General features: G+C 46.3%; 1 protein-coding gene and 1 long non-coding RNA gene across 2 annotated transcripts; one reads left to right on the top strand and one right to left on the bottom strand.

Annotated features, from left to right (window-relative positions):
• Positions 1 to 1,087: 1,087 nt before the first annotated feature.
• On the bottom strand, positions 1,088 to 2,932 carry LOC134439631 (uncharacterized). The gene is made up of 2 exons (XR_010032801.1): positions 2,185 to 2,932; positions 1,088 to 2,088 (listed from the first exon to the last, which is right to left on the bottom strand). It is a non-coding gene; the product is annotated as an uncharacterized LOC134439631 (long non-coding RNA).
• A 9,832-nt stretch (positions 2,933 to 12,764) lies between these two features.
• On the top strand, positions 12,765 to 17,112 carry LOC134439898 (uncharacterized). The gene is made up of 8 exons (XM_063189808.1): positions 12,765 to 12,839; positions 12,977 to 13,276; positions 14,028 to 14,069; positions 14,243 to 14,353; positions 14,728 to 14,752; positions 14,850 to 14,905; positions 15,548 to 15,607; positions 16,098 to 17,112. Exons 1-8 carry the CDS (start codon positions 12,809 to 12,811, stop codon positions 16,169 to 16,171), a joined length of 699 nt encoding a protein of 232 aa, XP_063045878.1. The 5' UTR covers positions 12,765 to 12,808; the 3' UTR covers positions 16,172 to 17,112.
• The last annotated feature ends 2,852 nt before the right edge of the window (positions 17,113 to 19,964 follow it).

The raw sequence follows: 19,964 nt of genomic DNA, 5'->3' as shown, positions 1-19,964 counted from the left end.
ATTAACTCAATGACTTTCTGTGATTAATCGCGATTAATCGCATAGCGCGCGAAACCCAAAAATAATAATAATAAATAATAAATAAAATAAAAATATTTTATAAATTAATAAAATAAAATAATTAATAATAATTTGCATATGTACTGTGTAGATAACCTATGTAGGTCTAATATAATATTCCACAATGGAAATGTAGGCTATTTGCCAAACTATCAGTCTAAATTATAGTAGGCTATAGGCTATGCCTATCCAGTGTAGGCCTACTAATGAAACAAATGATTGCATACAATATTACACTAGGGCTATTTAAGTAATGTACTGAAACTGATATATTAGAAATTGTAAACTCAAATTAGGATGGTCTACATGGGCCTACAAGAAGAAAAAAAAACTTGAAAAAAGCAGGCAGCAGGCAGGTGTGCGTCTGTGAGATATGTCCTGCCTTCTCTCACTGTCAAAGACTCCCACCTCTCTTATCTGTCGCTATTATTTAAGGTGTTTCATCGACTAGAAACTAATTAACTCTCTGTTGGCATTGACAGCAATTACATCTTTCAAAACAATAACGTTGACATGACTAACACTATCTTAAATGCTGACGAGGTTGCCGATGTCGGTCGCGAAGTTGATGCAGTCTACTATACACGCGCAGCCCCATATAGATACCAAAACGTTGCGTGAGGAATGTAATATCTCGCGGTCCGCTTTTTGATCAGGGCTTTAGTAAGTCCGCGTGGCGTTATTGACAGCTGATAGACGGCCAGCATAACAGACTACCTTTTCATGCTGACCGTACAATAGACTAACCTTGCGAGCTGCAAAGGTGAGCCACATGCTGCTCGAGAGTTGCGCAAGGAGGACTGTAGAACTGTGTACCGAAAATGTCCATTCAGAAGTTGACGTCCTTCTGTATGTAGTGGGCGAGACCGTTACAGGAAGTAGTTCGACTACGCCACCCCCGGGGGTGGAGCCCCCGGAGGAAATGAATTAGGGGTAGTTACAGATACCCCGGACCAACACACAGTGTACCCGCACAATAGATTACCGGCAAACACAGGTTCGTGCACAATGGAGGCAGAGACAGTGGTGACAATTAATAATTCAAATCTTTATTATTATTTTCAGTATAAAAATAGGTTGGTCACTCTTTGCAATAAATATAAAAAGTTACTCACAATTGATAAAGTGCAGGGGTGGGCGTGCTGCCACCACACCCGCGGATCTGTAAACACCTGCCCCAAAGTATGTTCGCTAGTTCACAATAAACAACACACCTGGTAGGCCCAAGGCCTTAGAACCCACACTCAGGTTGTCAGACTGTGCCACTAGGGGCTGGCACGGCTAACACAATAGGGCGAATGGCACACCTCAGGATTAACAAAAGAAAAAGTAAAGAAATAGTTCACAACAAACAGAAATAATTCACGGCAAACAGAAACAACAAGAAATCATAGCAAACCATGCAAAATAAATCAAAGTCCAGTAAACACATGCAGTAAAATAAGAAATTAGATAATTGAATGAAATAATGAAAAAAAGGAAATTAGGCACAGCAAACGAAAGAAAACGAAAATCAAAACATGAGGTAAACCAACCCCAGAGGCTCAGCTCAGTGCAGTCCCCTAGGTATCCCCACACTCACTCGTCACTACACACACACACACTCACCGCACACACACTGTGGAATGGCTCACACACCAGCTCACACCGAGCCGAGCGCCCACACACACACACACACACACACTGAACTAAAGCGCGCCAACGCACACTCACACACGAATGTCCGATTTCCCGAGGCCGGAGCAGCAGCCGAGATACGGGTTCCCGGCTTCCAGAGGCACCACACAACCGGGGCTAAAAGTCGCCGCTCGTGCACCTAAACGCGTGGTGTGTCTGACCACGGCCACACGGATACAACCTGCGAGGGAGGAGGAGAGCGTTAGCCAAGCTAGCAGGACACCCACTATCACACGATTCTGCTGCCGAGAGGTTACCTTACCCGGAGATGAGGGTGCACCGATGCGCGATTCTCACAGTCGGAGTGCCAATACAGAGGTACACGGCCGAGGCGCCGGTAGCGACCACACGCTGAAACCATAATAATGGCCGTCGTTAGCAACCATGGTACGAAAACAAACAGTCAGGGCTGGGTAAAGGCACAAGCTAACCCACTATAATACATACCGGCGTGCAGGAGACGGGAAAGGCGCAAGGTAACCGTTGGTATTGTCCACTGAAGTCCTTGCCAGTGGAGAAGCAAGAGATCACTCTAGCCAAGTAAGAGACGCCAAGTTGGAATCACAACCTATAGAACAGCAGACGCGAAGTTAGCCACTAGCTGCTGGCTAGCACATAAACAGCGACAAGAAATGGTCCACATACTCACGAGGACAAGAAATGGTCCACATCTCCTAGATCTGAACTGGACACCGCACTCCTCTCGACGGCGAGGGGAGAAGCAACCACAGCATTCGCCGGTGGCGATGAAACGCGCAAAGGGGAACTTTGCAGGCTTACCGAATACTAGCCACTGGCAGTGTTTATGAAGAGACTTCCCATAAGCCTCTACGAGCGGCGTGGTGACGTGTGCCGCAGCGTCAGACTTCCCTTAAAGGAGCAGCGCTCCATTACAATCTACCCCCCACATGTTGAATCGTCGGCCCGACGATGCAGGTACGCTTTCCCCCCCACTCCCAGATCCAAAATTCCATCAAGAGTTTGAAGTCGCCCCACCAGGCAGCCGATGGGGATTAGAGTGTTGTCCCGCGTTAGACCGGAAAGTCCGGCGTGGGGGCACCTCGCTGCTGCTAGTGCCACGACCGGGTAGCTGAGCGGCCGAACTGCTGGGGGAAGCCTGCGAAGTCCGACGCTGCCCTTCGTTTCCTCCTGAGGTGCCACCCTGGGGTGCATGGGGCTCTGCTGGGACACCCAAGTCAGCCTCGCCCACCTGCTCCCCAAGAAGGATATCTTCTTCGCTCGATAGCTCCCCTGAGTCGACAGGGGTAGGTTCGCCTGGTCGACCCGACCCCGGGGGGGTGTCGGGGGCCAGGGGGCCCACCACTCCTTTCAGCATGCTGCGGTGAACGTGCTTCAGCTTCGTTGGATCGTTGACGGGGGCGATCGTGTACACGGCTCCGGTCTCCGAAGGGGTACGCACCACCATGTGTACCTGGGAGTTCCACACATCTTGGATTTTATTTCGACCTCGCACGCCGAGGTTGCGTACATATACCCGTTGCCCTACTTCTAAAACAGCAGTCTTCACCCGTGCATCGTGTCTGTCCTTGCGATATTCCGCCGCTGCGGCCAAACGCTCCCGAGCCCCATCAAATGCCACTTGAAGCCGGGCCTGATGCTCCTGTATCCAGTCGCACACTCGGCCATGGACCGGTGGCCGAACTCGGCCCAGGAGGAAGTCTACGGGTAGCTGTGGCTCTTGGCCGAACATAAGGAAGTGTGGCGATTCTCCTGTCGCTTGATGCGGGGTGGTATTATAACAGAAGGTTACGTGCGGCAGGCAAGTTGCCCAGTCGCGCTTCCGAGAGGCCGGTAGGGTACGCAGGAGGTTGTGTAGAGTGCGGTTAAATCGCTCACATTGGCCGTTCCCGGCCGGGTGGTACGGGGTGGTTCGGGACTTCTGGACCCCGTACAGCCCGCAAAGCTGCTGAATCAGGGTGCCCTCGAAACAGCGCCCCTGGTCGGAGTGGAGCCGACCAGGAATTCCGAACCGGTAGAACCATTCCACAAGCAAGACCTGGGCGACCGTCGAGGCCCGCTGATCCCGGGTGGGGACGGCGATGGAATACTTACTGAAGACGTCCGTGATGACTAAAACGTTCTCCACCCCCCCCGACGTGGGCTCCAAAAGCGTGAAATCCACAGCTACCACTTCGTTGGGCCGAGATGCCAGTAGGTGGCCCATATGCGCGGCGGCTAGAGGAGGCTCCCCTTTGGACTCTTGGCACCTAAGGCACTTTTCACACCATCGGCGCACCTCCGCAAACATGCGGGGCCAGTAACACCGTTGCCCAACCAACTCCAGTGTTCGATTCATGCCCTGGTGGCCATGGTGCTCGTGTAGCTGGTTTAGGACCTCTGATTGCAGGGCAGCCGGCAAAACCAGCTGGAGGCACTCATCACGGCCACTGGGGTGTAGCACTCTCCGGTAAAGGACTCCATCGTTCTCCACAAACCGTTTCCACTGCCGCAACAGGATCAAGGCCAAGGGTGACAGAGCTTCCCGTTCCTCACGAGTAGGCCGCCGACGCGCCTTCCAGAAGGCCAGAATCGGCTGGATAACAGGGTCTCCTTCTTGCAGAGCGCACAGGTCCGGCAAAGGGTAGGAGGGCAGCACCGAAACAACCAACTGAGAGGCGGTGATGCTACCCCCCGGGACAGCGGCCGGTTGCAGCTGACCACCGGGGTCGCTTGCTTGCAGAGTGCGCAGAACCGGCAAAGCGTGGGGGAACAACCCCGAGACACTGGACTGAGAGGCGGTGCCGCCATCTCCCTGAGCCGCTACCTGTTGCAGCAATCTAGGGACCGCTGTACCCGGAACCAGGTCACTCACGTCTTCTTGGTCTGGCTGATTCTGCCGCGACAGGCCGTCCGCATTACCGTTAGATTTACCCGAGCGGTACTTTAATTCAAAATCAAATGATGCAAGCTGTGCGGCCCACCGGTGTTCGACCGCCCCGAGTTTGGAAGTAGTGAGGTGACTCAGGGGGTTATTATCAGTGTACACGACACACTTCTGGCCCAAGAGATATTCGCGAAACTTCTCGGTGACGGCCCATTTTAGGGCGAGGAACTCGAGCTTCATAGAACTGTAATTGTTCATATTCCTCTCTGTAGGTCTTAACGTTCTACTGGCGTATGCCACCGGTCGGACTTTGCCGTCCACCTCCTGCGAGAGGACCGCGCCCAGTCCGCAATGGCTGGCGTCGACCTCAAGAATAAATGGGCGGCTAAAGTCCGCGTACGCCAGTACCGGCGCCGACACGAGCCTCCCCTTGAGTTCCTCAAAACTTCTTTCGCAATCCTCTGACCATGCATCAAGAAACTGCTGCCCCGAGGGCTGACGGGAACGGCTCCCGTTCAAGGTGGCCACCAATCGATGCAACGGCGCGGCCAGCTTTGCGAATCCTTCGACGAATCGTCGATAATAGCTGGCGAAGCCTAGGAATGATCGGAGCTCCGACACATTGGCAGGTCGCCGCCATGTGGCCACTGCCTCCACCTTGCCAGGGTCGGTAGAGACACCGTGCTGAGAGATCACATGTCCCAAGTACTGAACCTCCGGCTTAAAGAACGCGCACTTCCCTAATTTAGCCTTCAGCCCCTCCGACTGCAACCGGGTCAAGACCATCTCCAGGCGCTGTAGATGTTGCGCCACGGTGGACGAGAAGATCACGATGTCGTCAAGATACAGTAGAACGGAATGACACTGTTGGTCGCCGAACATACGTTGCATTAATCGTTGAAATGTACCTGGTGCATTGCACAGGCCAAAAGGCATTCTGTTCCATTCGAACAACCCGAAGGGGGTACAGAATGCCGTTTTGGCCCGATCACCTTCTGTCACGGGGACTTGGTTGTACCCACTGGCTAAGTCCATCGTAGAAAACCAGCGGGCACCTGCCAACATGTCCAATGTCTCCTCGATCCGAGGAAGCGGAAAGGCGTCTTTCCGAGTTCGGGCATTTAACAGGCGATAGTCGACACAGAGTCGCAAGCTCCCATCCTTCTTCCGGACTAGAACAATGGGAGAAGCGAATGGACTACTGCTTTCTCTGATGACCTTCGCCTGGAGGAGCTGGTTGATATGGGTTTTTACGGCCTCGTAGTCGGAGGGGGCAATGCGCCTGTAACGCTGCCGGACCGGTGTCGGATCCAACAGCGGGATGTCGTGCGAGATTAGGGAAGTGCAACCCAAGTCGCCCTCATGGGCGGAGAAGACCGAAGAGTACCTCAGAAGCAGGGCCCGGACCTCAGCCTGTTCCTCGGCAGGCAGGGGTAACAAGTCCACTGCGCGGATTTGTGTCTCCAAAGGCGACGGGGCAGGCGCCTGAGGGTCAGTAATGGCGGCCACGGAACGGACCTCCACCACGTCCCGTGGCAAGCTGATGATCGACACAGCATTCACCTGTCCGAGTCTAGTACGAGGGTACAGCAGGACGTCCGTACAACCGACGTTAACTACAGGGATCTGCACCAAGCCACGGGTCACCTGCACCAAGGCAGGGGACACCAGCAACCCCCCGGGCAACCCCCGGTCCGTCGGCTCAAAGAGGGTTCCAAGCCCTGAATGTTGCTCCGGGCAGGTGGCAGGAATCAACTTCATGGTCCCCCCCGGAACCCGCCATGGCGCACGGCCCCGGACATTCACCACGCCGCTGGTCTCGGGGGTGGGCCGGATTTCAGCCTGATGACAGTGTTGCAGCGCTTTCAGCACCGGTCGAGGGGCAGTTGACACTGATGGGAGATCGAAAAGCGTGGGACCGTGCCGCCCAAAAAGTTCCTTATAACACTTGCCGATAACATTCATACCAAGAACCCCAGGGACCACGGAAGCCGTGCCCCCTGGGGGGTCGCGAACGACCAGAACACCGCAATCAGGCATACTCTTCCCGCACAGCTCAATATTCAGCTCCAAGTAGCCCAAGTAAGGAATCTCTAGGCCGTTGGCCGCTCGGAGCTGCAGCCAGTGACATGAGCGTAAACGCTCCTGCCCCAAAGATTCGAAGTTGGCAGCGAAGAAGAAACTTTCAGTGACGGTGGACACCATAGACCCAGTGTCAATGAGACAGGGGACCTGAACCCCGCCTATCCGGACGAGCAGATGTGGACAGTTAGAAAGTAACGCCTCGGCGGCATTGGGAGGGTGAAGGGCATTACGTGAGCCAAGAGAGGCCCCCCCCGGACTGTGACTCCTCAGTCCGGTGGGCGTCAGTTTCCCGAGGGCTGGTTCGGTTGGAGGGGCCCATTCTCCGAAAACCCGGAGCCTCTACGGGAGGGTGCTTGTGGGGGCCCCACCACTCGTTCTCCGTCACAATCCGCAGCAATATGGCCTGTCGCACGACAGCGCCAGCAGACAAGGGGTCCCTCCCGAGGAGACCGACCTCGCCTCCGTGGCTCCCCCTGTGTGGCCGCACCCCGAGAAAAATGCTGCAACTGAGCCTGTTGATTTTGCACCATTTCCATGAGCTTCGCCATGTCGGCCTGCAACTTCTCCATATCAGATCTGGTCGGCGCCCCACCACGGGGATCCATGCTTACGGCGCAAGAGGTACCAGGGACCCCAAGGGAGCGATCGAGTGAAGACAAGGAAAAGCTACGCGGCCGCTGCGGTTCGGCGGCGCCCTCCCGTTCCCAACGCATGGCTTCCTTACGCACCGCGATCAAAGTGGCTAACGGCGTGGTCCGAATGAAACTCTTCAAGTGACGACGCAAGGCGCCCTCGTTAACATGCTCCACAAACTGATCACGCAGAAGAACGTCAGCGTTAAGAATTCCCTCAGGCGCATTTCGTCTAACCTTATCAATAAGGGTCATTAATGCGATTGAAAACTCTAGCAGTGTCTCTCCCTCTTGCTGTTTTCTCGAAAAGAACGCCTCCTGCAAGGCCACGTATGACTGTGGGCAACCGTAAAGCTCCTGTAAAATTTCTAAGATTTTCTCTGGGTTTTCTTTTTCTTCTCTCGGCCTATAGCGGATCTCATCCCGTGCCTCGCCATCCAAGTGATCGTAAAGAAAATAGGCTCTCTCGGCAGCAGAAAAATGGCGCGCCCGCATACATGCCTCCGCCTCCTCCTTCCACGCCTCGATACTTATGCCCCCATTTCCCCTAAACAATGGGCACTTCTTTTCCCTTGGGACAAAGACCAAACGTTCTGTAGCGGGCCCTGCCGGGGCGCTACCATTTACTGTGCTCGTACTTGTGGCCCGCTGGGCGAGGGAGGCCTTTAAGCGCTCATTCTCGGCTCTTACCTCAGCCAACTCATCCCTAACCTCTTGTGCGTCCCGCGACATGCTGCGGAAACCGATCAAGACAAATTTGGAAAATGCAAAAACTCACAGGGATGGCTGGTCCAAATCCCGAGAGAGGGGCGGTCTCCCAACCTCGGCTGCTGCTCCGCTTCTACAGGAAAAACACAAACTCACAGCGCTTATTCAGTGGTGCTCTCACTTTCAACCAACCACATACATACACTCATTCAACCATTGACCATATGACAAATTTCTATTACAAAGAGTGACAAAACAAAAACCTAAAAAAATGAAACCAGTGTCTCTGCTCCTATGCCAATCCTGCCCGACTATAAGCCAAAATGTAGTGGGCGAGACCGTTACAGGAAGTAGTTCGACTACGCCACCCCCGGGGGTGGAGCCCCCGGAGGAAATGAATTAGGGGTAGTTACAGATACCCCGGACCAACACACAGTGTACCCGCACAATAGATTACCGGCAAACACAGGTTCGTGCACAATGGAGGCAGAGACAGTGGTGACAATTAATAATTCAAATCTTTATTATTATTTTCAGTATAAAAATAGGTTGGTCACTCTTTGCAATAAATATAAAAAGTTACTCACAATTGATAAAGTGCAGGGGTGGGCGTGCTGCCACCACACCCGCGGATCTGTAAACACCTGCCCCAAAGTATGTTCGCTAGTTCACAATAAACAACACACCTGGTAGGCCTAAGGCCTTAGAACCCACACTCAGGTTGTCAGACTGTGCCACTAGGGGCTGGCACGGCTAACACAATAGGGCGAATGGCACACCTCAGGATTAACAAAAGAAAAAGTAAAGAAATAGTTCACAACAAACAGAAATAATTCACGGCAAACAGAAACAACAAGAAATCATAGCAAACCATGCAAAATAAATCAAAGTCCAGTAAACACATGCAGTAAAATAAGAAATTAGATAATTGAATGAAATAATGAAAAAAAGGAAATTAGGCACAGCAAACGAAAGAAAACGAAAATCAAAACATGAGGTAAACCAACCCCAGAGGCTCAGCTCAGTGCAGTCCCCTAGGTATCCCCACACTCACTCGTCACTACACACACACACACTCACCGCACACACACTGTGGAATGGCTCACACACCAGCTCACACCGAGCCGAGCGCCCACACACACACACACACACACACTGAACTAAAGCGCGCCAACGCACACTCACACACGAATGTCCGATTTCCCGAGGCCGGAGCAGCAGCCGAGATACGGGTTCCCGGCTTCCAGAGGCACCACACAACCGGGGCTAAAAGTCGCCGCTCGTGCACCTAAACGCGTGGTGTGTCTGACCACGGCCACACGGATACAACCTGCGAGGGAGGAGGAGAGCGTTAGCCAAGCTAGCAGGACACCCACTATCACACGATTCTGCTGCCGAGAGGTTACCTTACCCGGAGATGAGGGTGCACCGATGCGCGATTCTCACAGTCGGAGTGCCAATACAGAGGTACACGGCCGAGGCGCCGGTAGCGACCACACGCTGAAACCATAATAATGGCCGTCGTTAGCAACCATGGTACGAAAACAAACAGTCAGGGCTGGGTAAAGGCACAAGCTAACCCACTATAATACATACCGGCGTGCAGGAGACGGGAAAGGCGCAAGGTAACCGTTGGTATTGTCCACTGAAGTCCTTGCCAGTGGAGAAGCAAGAGATCACTCTAGCCAAGTAAGAGACGCCAAGTTGGAATCACAACCTATAGAACAGCAGACGCGAAGTTAGCCACTAGCTGCTGGCTAGCACATAAACAGCGACAAGAAATGGTCCACATACTCACGAGGACAAGAAATGGTCCACATCTCCTAGATCTGAACTGGACACCGCACTCCTCTCGACGGCGAGGGGAGAAGCAACCACAGCATTCGCCGGTGGCGATGAAACGCGCAAAGGGGAACTTTGCAGGCTTACCGAATACTAGCCACTGGCAGTGTTTATGAAGAGACTTCCCATAAGCCTCTACGAGCGGCGTGGTGACGTGTGCCGCAGCGTCAGACTTCCCTTAAAGGAGCAGCGCTCCATTACATGTAGGCTATGCCTGTTTTGTTTTGCCTACTTTTCTAGACATTCTTCTTCTTTGTCAGCAGTCACTGGAAGCAGCAACAAGTGCGCTGATGCTTTCAAAATAAAAAACACGAAAAAAAAAAAACTGATGCGTTATAGCGTTAACAAAATTGTCGGGCGATATTAGCCTCAATAGTTAACGCACCGTTAACGCTTTAACGTTGCCCAGCCCTAATTTTTACTAATAATGTTTGCAGTGCATTGTCTTTATTTGGTCCCCTTCTCGTGCAACTGACAGGCATGAAAATCCCTCACCTTTCGGCGAAATTCGCCGTTTTGATCTCAAAATAGGTCATTTCTGTGAATCGTGTAGATCCGAGGAGAAAAAAAAGAGGGGGGGGGTCAAGCGAGGAGAAAACTAGCGCCAACTTACTGTAGCGCTCTACCGCAGAAAACTTACAGTTTCAGGACAGGAGAGATTCCACAACTGACAATGACGTTTGACCAATCCCAGCATTTGTTGCTGTCGACACAGCCAATAACCTGAACGAGCACAATCTAAGTCCCGCCCTTCATACTTGTCTTTGAAAGCCCAGTTTAAACAGGTGTCACTTTGGTCTGCGGGGCTGGCGTAGTTGTATCAAATATCTTTCTTTATAGTTCTAGAACATATCTGATTATAAGCAAATGTCCAAACGATCTGTCACAAATAGTCTACACGTTTCCCAGACAGGTAGCTATTTGAGATCATAATACTTGTTATGAGATCAAGACGCAAGCATTTCGATGAGAAGTGAGTGGATGTAGTTAGCCACAGTGGGTAAGCTGTTTTTCCTAATAATTTGAAACCGCATTTGCCCTGCCCACGTGAAAAAGTATTTATTCTCAAAAGAGCTCCGTTAATGAAAGCTTGGGTAGGCCTACGGCACGTTTTCCTGACGGCTATTTTAACGGATCTGTGCGCTACGAAATGGCGAAAGTATCTAGTAGGCACTACGGAGAAGAAGCGCATGTAGGCTACGCGAGGCATCCAACATCATGCTTCGAATCATATTGCTGCGGCTTCTTATAGCACGCACGCGAGAGGGAGAGGGAGAAAGAGCGAAGCCTAACTTAGTCAATCGTTTGACACGGGGCAAATTGTTACAGGAATCATGCCACGTTTTTTGTAATCCCTTGGTAGCCTACATCTAAATGACATTAAAAATCTACCGATTTATATTTAGTGGAACACGGTCAGTTTGTTTTCACGGTCAAAGTTGGAGCTTTCTTATAATTTTTTTTCATAGGGAAACAGATATACTAGGTGAATGGACTAAAATTTGAGTAGTGTGGATAAAATTTCAGTAGTTTATCCAAACTGTGACAAAGAATTTTTGTATTAGGCCTACAAGTTGTCTGAAATATGATGATTAACTGTTCAAACGAGATCACAACCAGGCAAGCATTGAGGGGACATTGGATAGTGTTGAGAGGAGGGGGTGCTTAGTTGCCATTGGGGGACATTAGTCTATTTTATTTTTAAGGGGGGCATTGGCAGGGTTTTGAGGAGGTCAATGGGGTGTTGGGAAGCTTATAATGAGGTAAAGGGGGAATTTATTTTTTAATAAGGCTGAGAACCAAAACCCATTCTATCTATCTATCTATCTATCTATCTATCTATCTATCTATCTATCTATCTATCTATCTATCTATCTATCTATCTATCTATCTATCTATCTATCTATCTGCCCCCCTCATCAGACATGACAGCATGACAATCATGAAGTAACGAAGATGGTTGGCAGTTCTTCTTATGTTCACTGTCCCTGGGTCGCTACAATATGCTCAAAATTCATCATTTAAAGACGGTTTTAGCTAAATTTGAGAGCATGCCCCCAGACCCCTCCAGTATGACTCTTATACAACACTATCCCCCAAAAACGCCACTGCACACCACACATGCGCGCGCACCGCTGCAGCACACGCGCCGCTCCGTGCCACCGCGCCACGCCGCACCTTTCTCACCTTTTTCACCCCTGACCCGTTTTCATGCCTGAACTGCACATTTTGCACATTATTGTAATTGCCCTCAATGCCGTATGTATTGCACTTGTTGAGAATTCATGTGGAATCCATGACTGAGCCCTTGATGCAGACACTTGAAGTGCAGAAAACATGAGAATCACTGAAAGAAAATAAAAAGAACTCTGAATTGTTTGACGGTTGTATTTCCAGTTATTCACGTAACCTGTTGCGGGGAAGTTGAGTCAAGTGTTTGATGGTTGGGTTCTCTCACCCTAACAAATGACAGTGGCGTAGTCATTAATAACCTTGAAAATATTACGGTAAAACTAACGCTGGCCACACATGTATCATTACATTTAGTGCAGCACTTGAATGATAGTACATATTTGTAACACCAAAAACAGGGGTTCTTCTACATCTACTTCGTACACTCCTGTAAATAAACCACTTCCTGCTATGATCTGCTATGACCACTGGTGTCTAAACTAATAGGGTGAAAGCGCCTCTCTGTGTTACCAAGTGAAGCCTACCCCACGGTTCACAACATACTGTACAGTACGTTCCGTCTGGTCTGCATGTCTTTGCAATGGGCCTACTGCTCCTTATGCTTGGTGAGTTCAAACAATAATGTATCGCTTTCATTCCAATATTTTGCAAACAATGTTGTAAGTCTTGTGGAGTTCGAAATTACCATATGTGATGATATATGTTGAGCTCTGAGTAAATGTGTGTGCGCAATTCTCACCACTGTGTCCTTTTCATCATAGTTTTCATGTGTGATGTGGATCTCTGTCATCAGACTGGTATGTCATTTTTGCTAATGTTGTTTATATTGTTATTTTTATACTTTATTACACATATTTTATTACACGTATTACATGTATTTCAGTGTTACATGTTTTACACGTACACATACAGAGTATTCCACTTTTGTTTGCAGATTTTAAATCAGCAGACATTTTTTCAACTGCACCTGAAGTATTGGAGGGGGGTGTCCTGCAACTGAGGTGTGCCATTTTCCAGACCACTGACAACCACAGAAGGGAGCTACACATGTACCTCTGCAAGGATGGAGTTGGAAACAGGATGGACATTGTAAAAGGCGAGAAGGAAACAGTCTTTAAGGTAGAGGGTGTTGAAGAGAACACTGGGAACTACAGCTGTGTTTACTCAATACCCAAACATCCACTGCCTGAAGTGAATTGCACCAGTGAAAAGTCTGTCTTCATTCTTGTCAAAGGTATTAAACCTGATACATTATTTAAAAGGCAGAGTTTGAACAACAACTGAAACAGTATTTTATCCTTTGTTAAAATGTGTGGTTGTTAAAGGAACAGTCCACCCTTTTTTGATTTTCACATATTTGCAATAATTCCAAGCATTATTCATGAATGTGCATTTTAATATATCATATCATTTTAATTTCAGGGTTTTCAATAGCCTACTTATATATATTGGTATCAGAATTATTAGCATAGCTTAGCATAATCACTGGAAGTAAATGAGAGCATTAGCATCAAGCCACAAAAGGACAGGATTACATAGGTGTTTTGCAAATTTTACATTCATTTTAAAGCAGTTTGTAAGTAGGCTACATTTGCTGAGATTTTGTTTGGTCCCATAGGCTTGCATTACTACGTGTAATTTGGTTATATAGTTAAACTGACCAATGCAAACACATTGTTGCGATGTATTGTCATATTTTGCTCATTTTATGTTTATTTCATGCCAGATTATTGAAAAGAAATGCACACATTTACATTGAACAAAATAATAATAATCATAATAATTTTAAAAACATGGACAAACAGCCATGGGATTCATGTATATTTTTGATGTCCTAGTCACAAGGTTCCCATGATGCAGATTCGATGGCACATTTAGCCTACATGTGTGTGTGTGTGTGTGTGTGTGTGTGTGTGTGTGTGTGTGTGTGTGTGTGTGTGTGTGTGTGTGTGTGTGTGTGTGTGTGTGTGTGTGTGTGTTTCCAGGTACTGAGACTGATGCACCTACAACCACACCAGAAAACTCCAGTTTGTATTTTTACATCATTGCTGCATTTCTATCTGTATCTGATGTCAGCAGTGTTGTGCATCCTCAGGGATGTCAATCAATCTCAGATCTCTCTCTCTCTCTCTCTCTCTCTCTCTCTCTCTCTCTCTCTCTCTCTCTCTCTCTCTCTCTCTCTCTCTCTCTGTGTTTTCAGCTCTGACTGATGTTCCAGCCACAACAGGAGGCTCCAGTGGGTATTTGTACCTCATTGCTGTGTTTCTATGTGCTGCCCTACTGTCAGCAGCATTGTCCATCCTCTGGAAATGTAAGTCCACACATTTATCTATGTGTGTTAGGTATAAGTCATATTATTTTACACTTTTCAGCAAAGTGAAGCATCATAAAAACATTGCAGGCACGGCAATCCTAATGCTCTTCCACTGGTTGTCAAACTATTAAACAGAACACTGTATAATCTAGATAGGCCTACTACAGTTGCTGTTCTCTTCCAAACACTTACTGATACTTCATAGCTTTGATAATGGAAAATAGGCAGAAGAGTACGATACATATCAGTTGGTAGTGTGTAAGGTTTGACACTTTCACTTTCATACATTCAAAACATACATTACACTTATAAACATTATGCAGCACACCAGTCCATTTACTTAGGCCTATTATTTTTTTTGTCATTCACAGATAAATGTCAACAGATAAGGGGCAGGTATGGTTAACAACTATTTCCTTCAGTAGTGTCCTTATATTATATTCCCTCTTATGTAAAATAATAATTCTCCTTCATTTTCGCTCACCACAATTAGTGAGACACAGGGCACACGCGGCACTGTTGCAGCGCACAAGAAGACTCGCTTTTCAGGTATTCATTACAATTTTATGAAGCATCACAAATGAAGAGTTTTCCACTTTAAGTGACTCATCATCTTGCAACAAAATAAAAGGCGACTTTTAATTCATTCCACACCTCACATGGATTTCAATTTAGTCTGGCCTTACCATTCCCTGGCACCATTGATTTTTGTATTGAGGGTGTGACCCTGCATATTTCACCACCAATTCCAGGTAGAAGAGGTGAACTCTGCTGAAGTTTAACACAATTAGAGCTGGTTTCACGCTGGTTTCACGTTTGGACACAACATATCTATTGCCAAACTACTTTATACAACCAGCTAGATTACAACCTCACATCCATTCGCTGATGGTCATGGTTTGAATGCCCTTTGTACAAGTTTGTGTCCAGTGCGATAAGGCCAAGACGTGTCTAAGAGGTACATAGTTGAGTGGAAGCTTACGGATGGTTATGGCCAAGCTCGGTATAACCACACTCCATGTAAGGTTGTAGGGTATATGGAGTATCAATAAGTATAGTCATCTAAGACAGATTTCCAATCAGCAGAGTGACGGAGGACAAGAACATGGTACAGCATTACTGTAAGTGGAAGTTGCCAGGCTGAACTGTGAACTCTAAATCTAACCCAATGTCTGTCTCTCCACACGGCAGTGAGATCACTGAAGAAAAAGCGCGAAGAGCAGCCTGTATACCAAAATGTTACCGCCTCAGGTCTGTGCGCATACATGTATTTATTCTTGTGTTTGAGGTTGCATGCAGTAGTTACATATTTGTTGCGTTGACCCGGTCTTGACCAGTTCTGCATCAGCTTATGTAATGTCACGTGTGTGTGGTAAATGCATTCTGAGCACATGTAATACCACTGCGGATTCATTTCTGAAAAAGTTGTTTAAATAGAGGAGGACCACAACCCTCGGTTTATCGTTTCTTGTAGATGTAATGGAACCTAATTATGCCATGAGAAGGTAAATAGCAAAGAAAGCCGTTTGCTGGTGGTTTATCTTATATGGACTTACAGTCTCAAATGTACTGCATAGTCCATTAAGACATGAGGAGGAAGGAATCAGGAGAAACTAAGTAGATGGTCATGCATGCACATAACATATTGAATCATGACCAACTTACATTGACCATTTCTCCAATGACCCACGTGCTCTATGAAGGTCAAAGTAATGATTGTGTCCTCAATATGTCTCTACAGCCAACACGGATGATGAACATACACAGCCTACGCCAGCTGCCGCTCTCTATCAAAACATGAGGATTGATAATTGATGCTGACAACGTGTACTGCAGCCTGCAATACCCTGATTCAACTGTTTATATTAGTTAGCCATGTTCAGCATGTCAGCCTTATATTACATCGTCTCTTAGTTTGACAGCTATGTTGCGAATGGTTTGTTTTGTTTACTTCAACAAATAATGTGTACTCACATGCTGCACTGTACATTGAAATGCATATTGGGCTGGTGAAGACTTTCTGCTATGGCCTATGACGTAACTGTGAAACTAGCACTTGAGATATTATGAAACATGGTATTTTCTATTTTGTTGGCATTTTATCTTAGTGAAAAAAAAAACGTTTTCAAATTTGTGTACATAAACCGGCTAATTTCCATTATATAACCATCACATTTTAAATGTCTCAATATGGGTTCACGATAAATTGACATTCATCTGGGATTATATTGATGATTTTTGAGGTTATGTTTGTTGTTTTTGCTGTTCAGTGCACAATCTTCTAACTATTAAATGTTTTTTGGGTCACCTGTGTTGTATGTCAGTACATTTGTCTGATTTTAGCGATCACAGTCTGTTATCTACCAACACTTACTGCGCTCATTCAGCACAAGCCGTCTGGCTCTGCCATCCAGTCGCTCTAGGTACTCCCAGTCAAGATTGTTCTCCGTTGTTGTACCCAAGTGGTGGAACGGTCTCCCAGAGGCAGCAAGACTAAGCATATCTCGTGCAGCCCTCAAGAAACAAGTAAAGACCTTCCTCTTTCGAGAGTATCTACTAGACTAATGCTTGAGCTGGCCTAGCCCCAGGGCAGACTCTTGACATGATGTGTCTGTATGTGTGTTGTGTGTGTACTCTTTATTTATTTTTTTAAAAACTAACCCTTTGCAACTGCACTTGTTGTTCTGTATATTTCCTATGCACTTTGTTGGCTTGATTATGTCCTCTTTTGAAAGTTGCATTGGTCATAAAGCGTCTGCCAAATGTAATCTAATGTAATGTAATTTACCGATGGTAGTATATCTTTTTTTTTAATCTATACGCTGTAATACTATATTTTGTCTAATATTATCCAATAAAACTTTTGACATTCCACAAAAAAATAGTTTGTGATTACCTGTGTTTGGGTTGCTACAGCATGACTGTGTGAAATGATTTGTGTCCTGAGAATGTGAATAACTCCAGCAAAGATTTTCTTAGGTCTAATTATAGAATGTTTCTGATTCCAGAACACACACACACACACACACACACACACCCACACACACACACACACACACACACACACACACACACACCATTGCTATGGGCCTTTCATGTGATGGCCTTTTCTGGGTTGCCCCAACGTGACTGTGTGAACTGATTCGTGTCCTCACAATGTGATTAATACGAGAACACACACACACACACACACACACACACACACACACACACACACACACACACACACACACACACACACACACACACACACACACACACACACACACACACACAGGTTTTTTCCCATTTCAATATCAGCTGAACATTCATATATGGGTCTTTTTAATGATGTATCCTGTTGAATGAACATCCATCCATCCATACTGTACATCCATCCATCCATCCATCCATCCATCCATCCATCCATCCATCCATCCATCCATCCATCCATACATACATACATACATACATACATACATAGGCCTACATACATACATACATACATACATGATAGCCTACTTCTATTCTGCCTGAAACCGGTATTAGTGTACCTGCTTCTCTTCAAAATGGAACTTGTGTAACGTCACAAAAAAGGCTAATTTGCTTTTGGTCGTTCCAAGCATTCATGAGGGAACACTGCACTAAAGGTTTTTCTTACGTACATGTAGTTTGGTTATTTGATTTAGCATAATGTGGACTTGATTAAGTTAGACCAGTATCATTTTCAAATTTAGTAAAATGACCATAATGTAGCCTCCCACCCAGACAGCTGAAAAGGCTGAAAAGCCGCACTGTGGAAGGAAAAAAAAACTGTGTCAAAACTCAATTTGGTCAGCCAACAGTTTCAGTATATATTGTTCATTAACCACAGCTGTGTCTAGCACTCAGGCCTTATTTTAATAATGAGAAAGAGAAACGTTTGATATTGAGAGGTCACAGTGACAAATGGCATCCATTTTGGCCTGCACGTAGCCAACGTAGTCAACAGTAACATTATCTGTAAACATTACTGATGATGACTTATGCCTTTCTTTTACATTTTTTTTGTAGATACAGTATGTCTCATAAGTGAGTACACCCCTCACATTTTTGCAGATTTGAAAGTATATCTTTTTATAGGACAACATTAAAGGGACACTGTGCAGGAAATGGTCAAAAAAGGTACTGCAACTATGCTGCTCATTGAAACTGGGCTGCCTATTGCCAAATTTGATCTTTACATGAAAGTTTACTAAGTAATAAACAAATATTTTCTACTATGGTCCAAGTACAGTCATTTTTGCAGCTAAAAATGGATATTTCTGGAAATTCAAAATGGTGGACCATGGAGAAGATCCCCCTTTTCATGTATGAAAAGTGCAATTTTTCCAGTCATAATGAATACTTAGAATTTGATGCTGGTGGTAAGTATTCATGAAAAAGCAGCATGAATTCTGGAAATAAACAACTAAAAATCTCACACAGTGTCCCTTTAAAGACATTTCATTTTGCCACAATAATTAGTGACATGTTAACAACATACATAGCATCTTAAATGTGTTGATCACTTACAAAAAAATCTAAATACAGCCATTAATGTTTGAACATGTACCCACAAAAGTGAGTACACCCCAGATTAAAATTCGATGGAGAAGGGGCCATTTTAGCCCGAATCGGATTAAAAGGGAGGTCATTAGTGTACGTTTCAAGCTTTCTTTACATTGAACTTTTACATTTTGAGTCTGCACCTAGTTTAAATACATTGGTGTGAGAATTGAATGAAATCCTATGGAGAGTATCATGATTTGCTTCGGTAGTCACAGTACATGTTGACATGCAGTTTTTTTTTTAGGTGTAATTCAGATTTCCAATCTTGACGGCATCCATTCATTCCCAAACCATTTCAGTCCCACTACCATGCTTGACTATTGAGATGATACACTTTTCTGCAAAACTCACTTGTTTACCACCACACATGCTTGGAACCATCTAAAGCAAATTTGTTTATCTTGGTCTCTTCAGACCACACAACATGGTTCCAGTGATCCATATCCTTGGTCTGTTCATGTCCCTTGAGACCAAGATAAGCAAATGTGCTTTAGATGGTATGAAAAGATATACTTACAAATATGCAAAAATGTGAGGGGTGTACTCACTTATGAGACATACTGTATCTTACTACTGTGTCTTCATTCAATGACAATTGTGAACAAATGTATAACCTTCATTATTGAATGCACATATGGCATTAACAGTGCAAAAGATAAAACAAGCACGTATTGCCACCAATACACTAGGCCTATATCTCCCTAAGAAATGAATACTGGTAAAAAATATTTCTATTGTTTGCAAAAAAGTGCATTTAACATTTCAAATACATTTTGGTACTTATATTTGCAGTTTCAACTAATTTGGGGTTGCTATGTAGTTTGAGCTTCCATGTTATAATAGTGGTTTAATGTTAACGGTTGTTTAGGAAACACTTTTCTGGTCTGTAGCCAAAAAAAGCCAAACCACTTCCTGCTTGAATGACTTTTACTTTGTGAAGCTATAGCTTTCTCTTCCAAACTACAACCCCAGACAATGGAGCTCCTGCTGCTTTTGATCTGTGAGTACTAGATCTGAAGTAATGAATTTAATATCGGCA

The sequence above is a fragment of the Engraulis encrasicolus genome, chromosome 23 (genome assembly GCF_034702125.1).
Source record: "Engraulis encrasicolus isolate BLACKSEA-1 chromosome 23, IST_EnEncr_1.0, whole genome shotgun sequence".
In the NCBI taxonomy this organism is placed as follows: domain Eukaryota; kingdom Metazoa; phylum Chordata; class Actinopteri; order Clupeiformes; family Engraulidae; genus Engraulis; species Engraulis encrasicolus.
The sequence above is the reverse complement of the archived record's forward strand: the minus strand, read 5'-3'. Positions and strand labels throughout refer to the sequence as shown.

Bases quoted from the DNA above. Each gene is read 5' to 3' on its own strand.
- LOC134439898 (XM_063189808.1), top strand. From the start codon at position 12,809: ATGTGTGATGTGGATCTCTGTCATCAGACTG. The intron at 14,354-14,727 runs GTAAGTCCACAC...TGTCATTCACAG, and splicing joins ATTGTCCATCCTCTGGAAAT to ATAAATGTCAACAGATAAGG. The intron at 14,753-14,849 runs GTATGGTTAACA...CACCACAATTAG, and splicing joins TGTCAACAGATAAGGGGCAG to TGAGACACAGGGCACACGCG.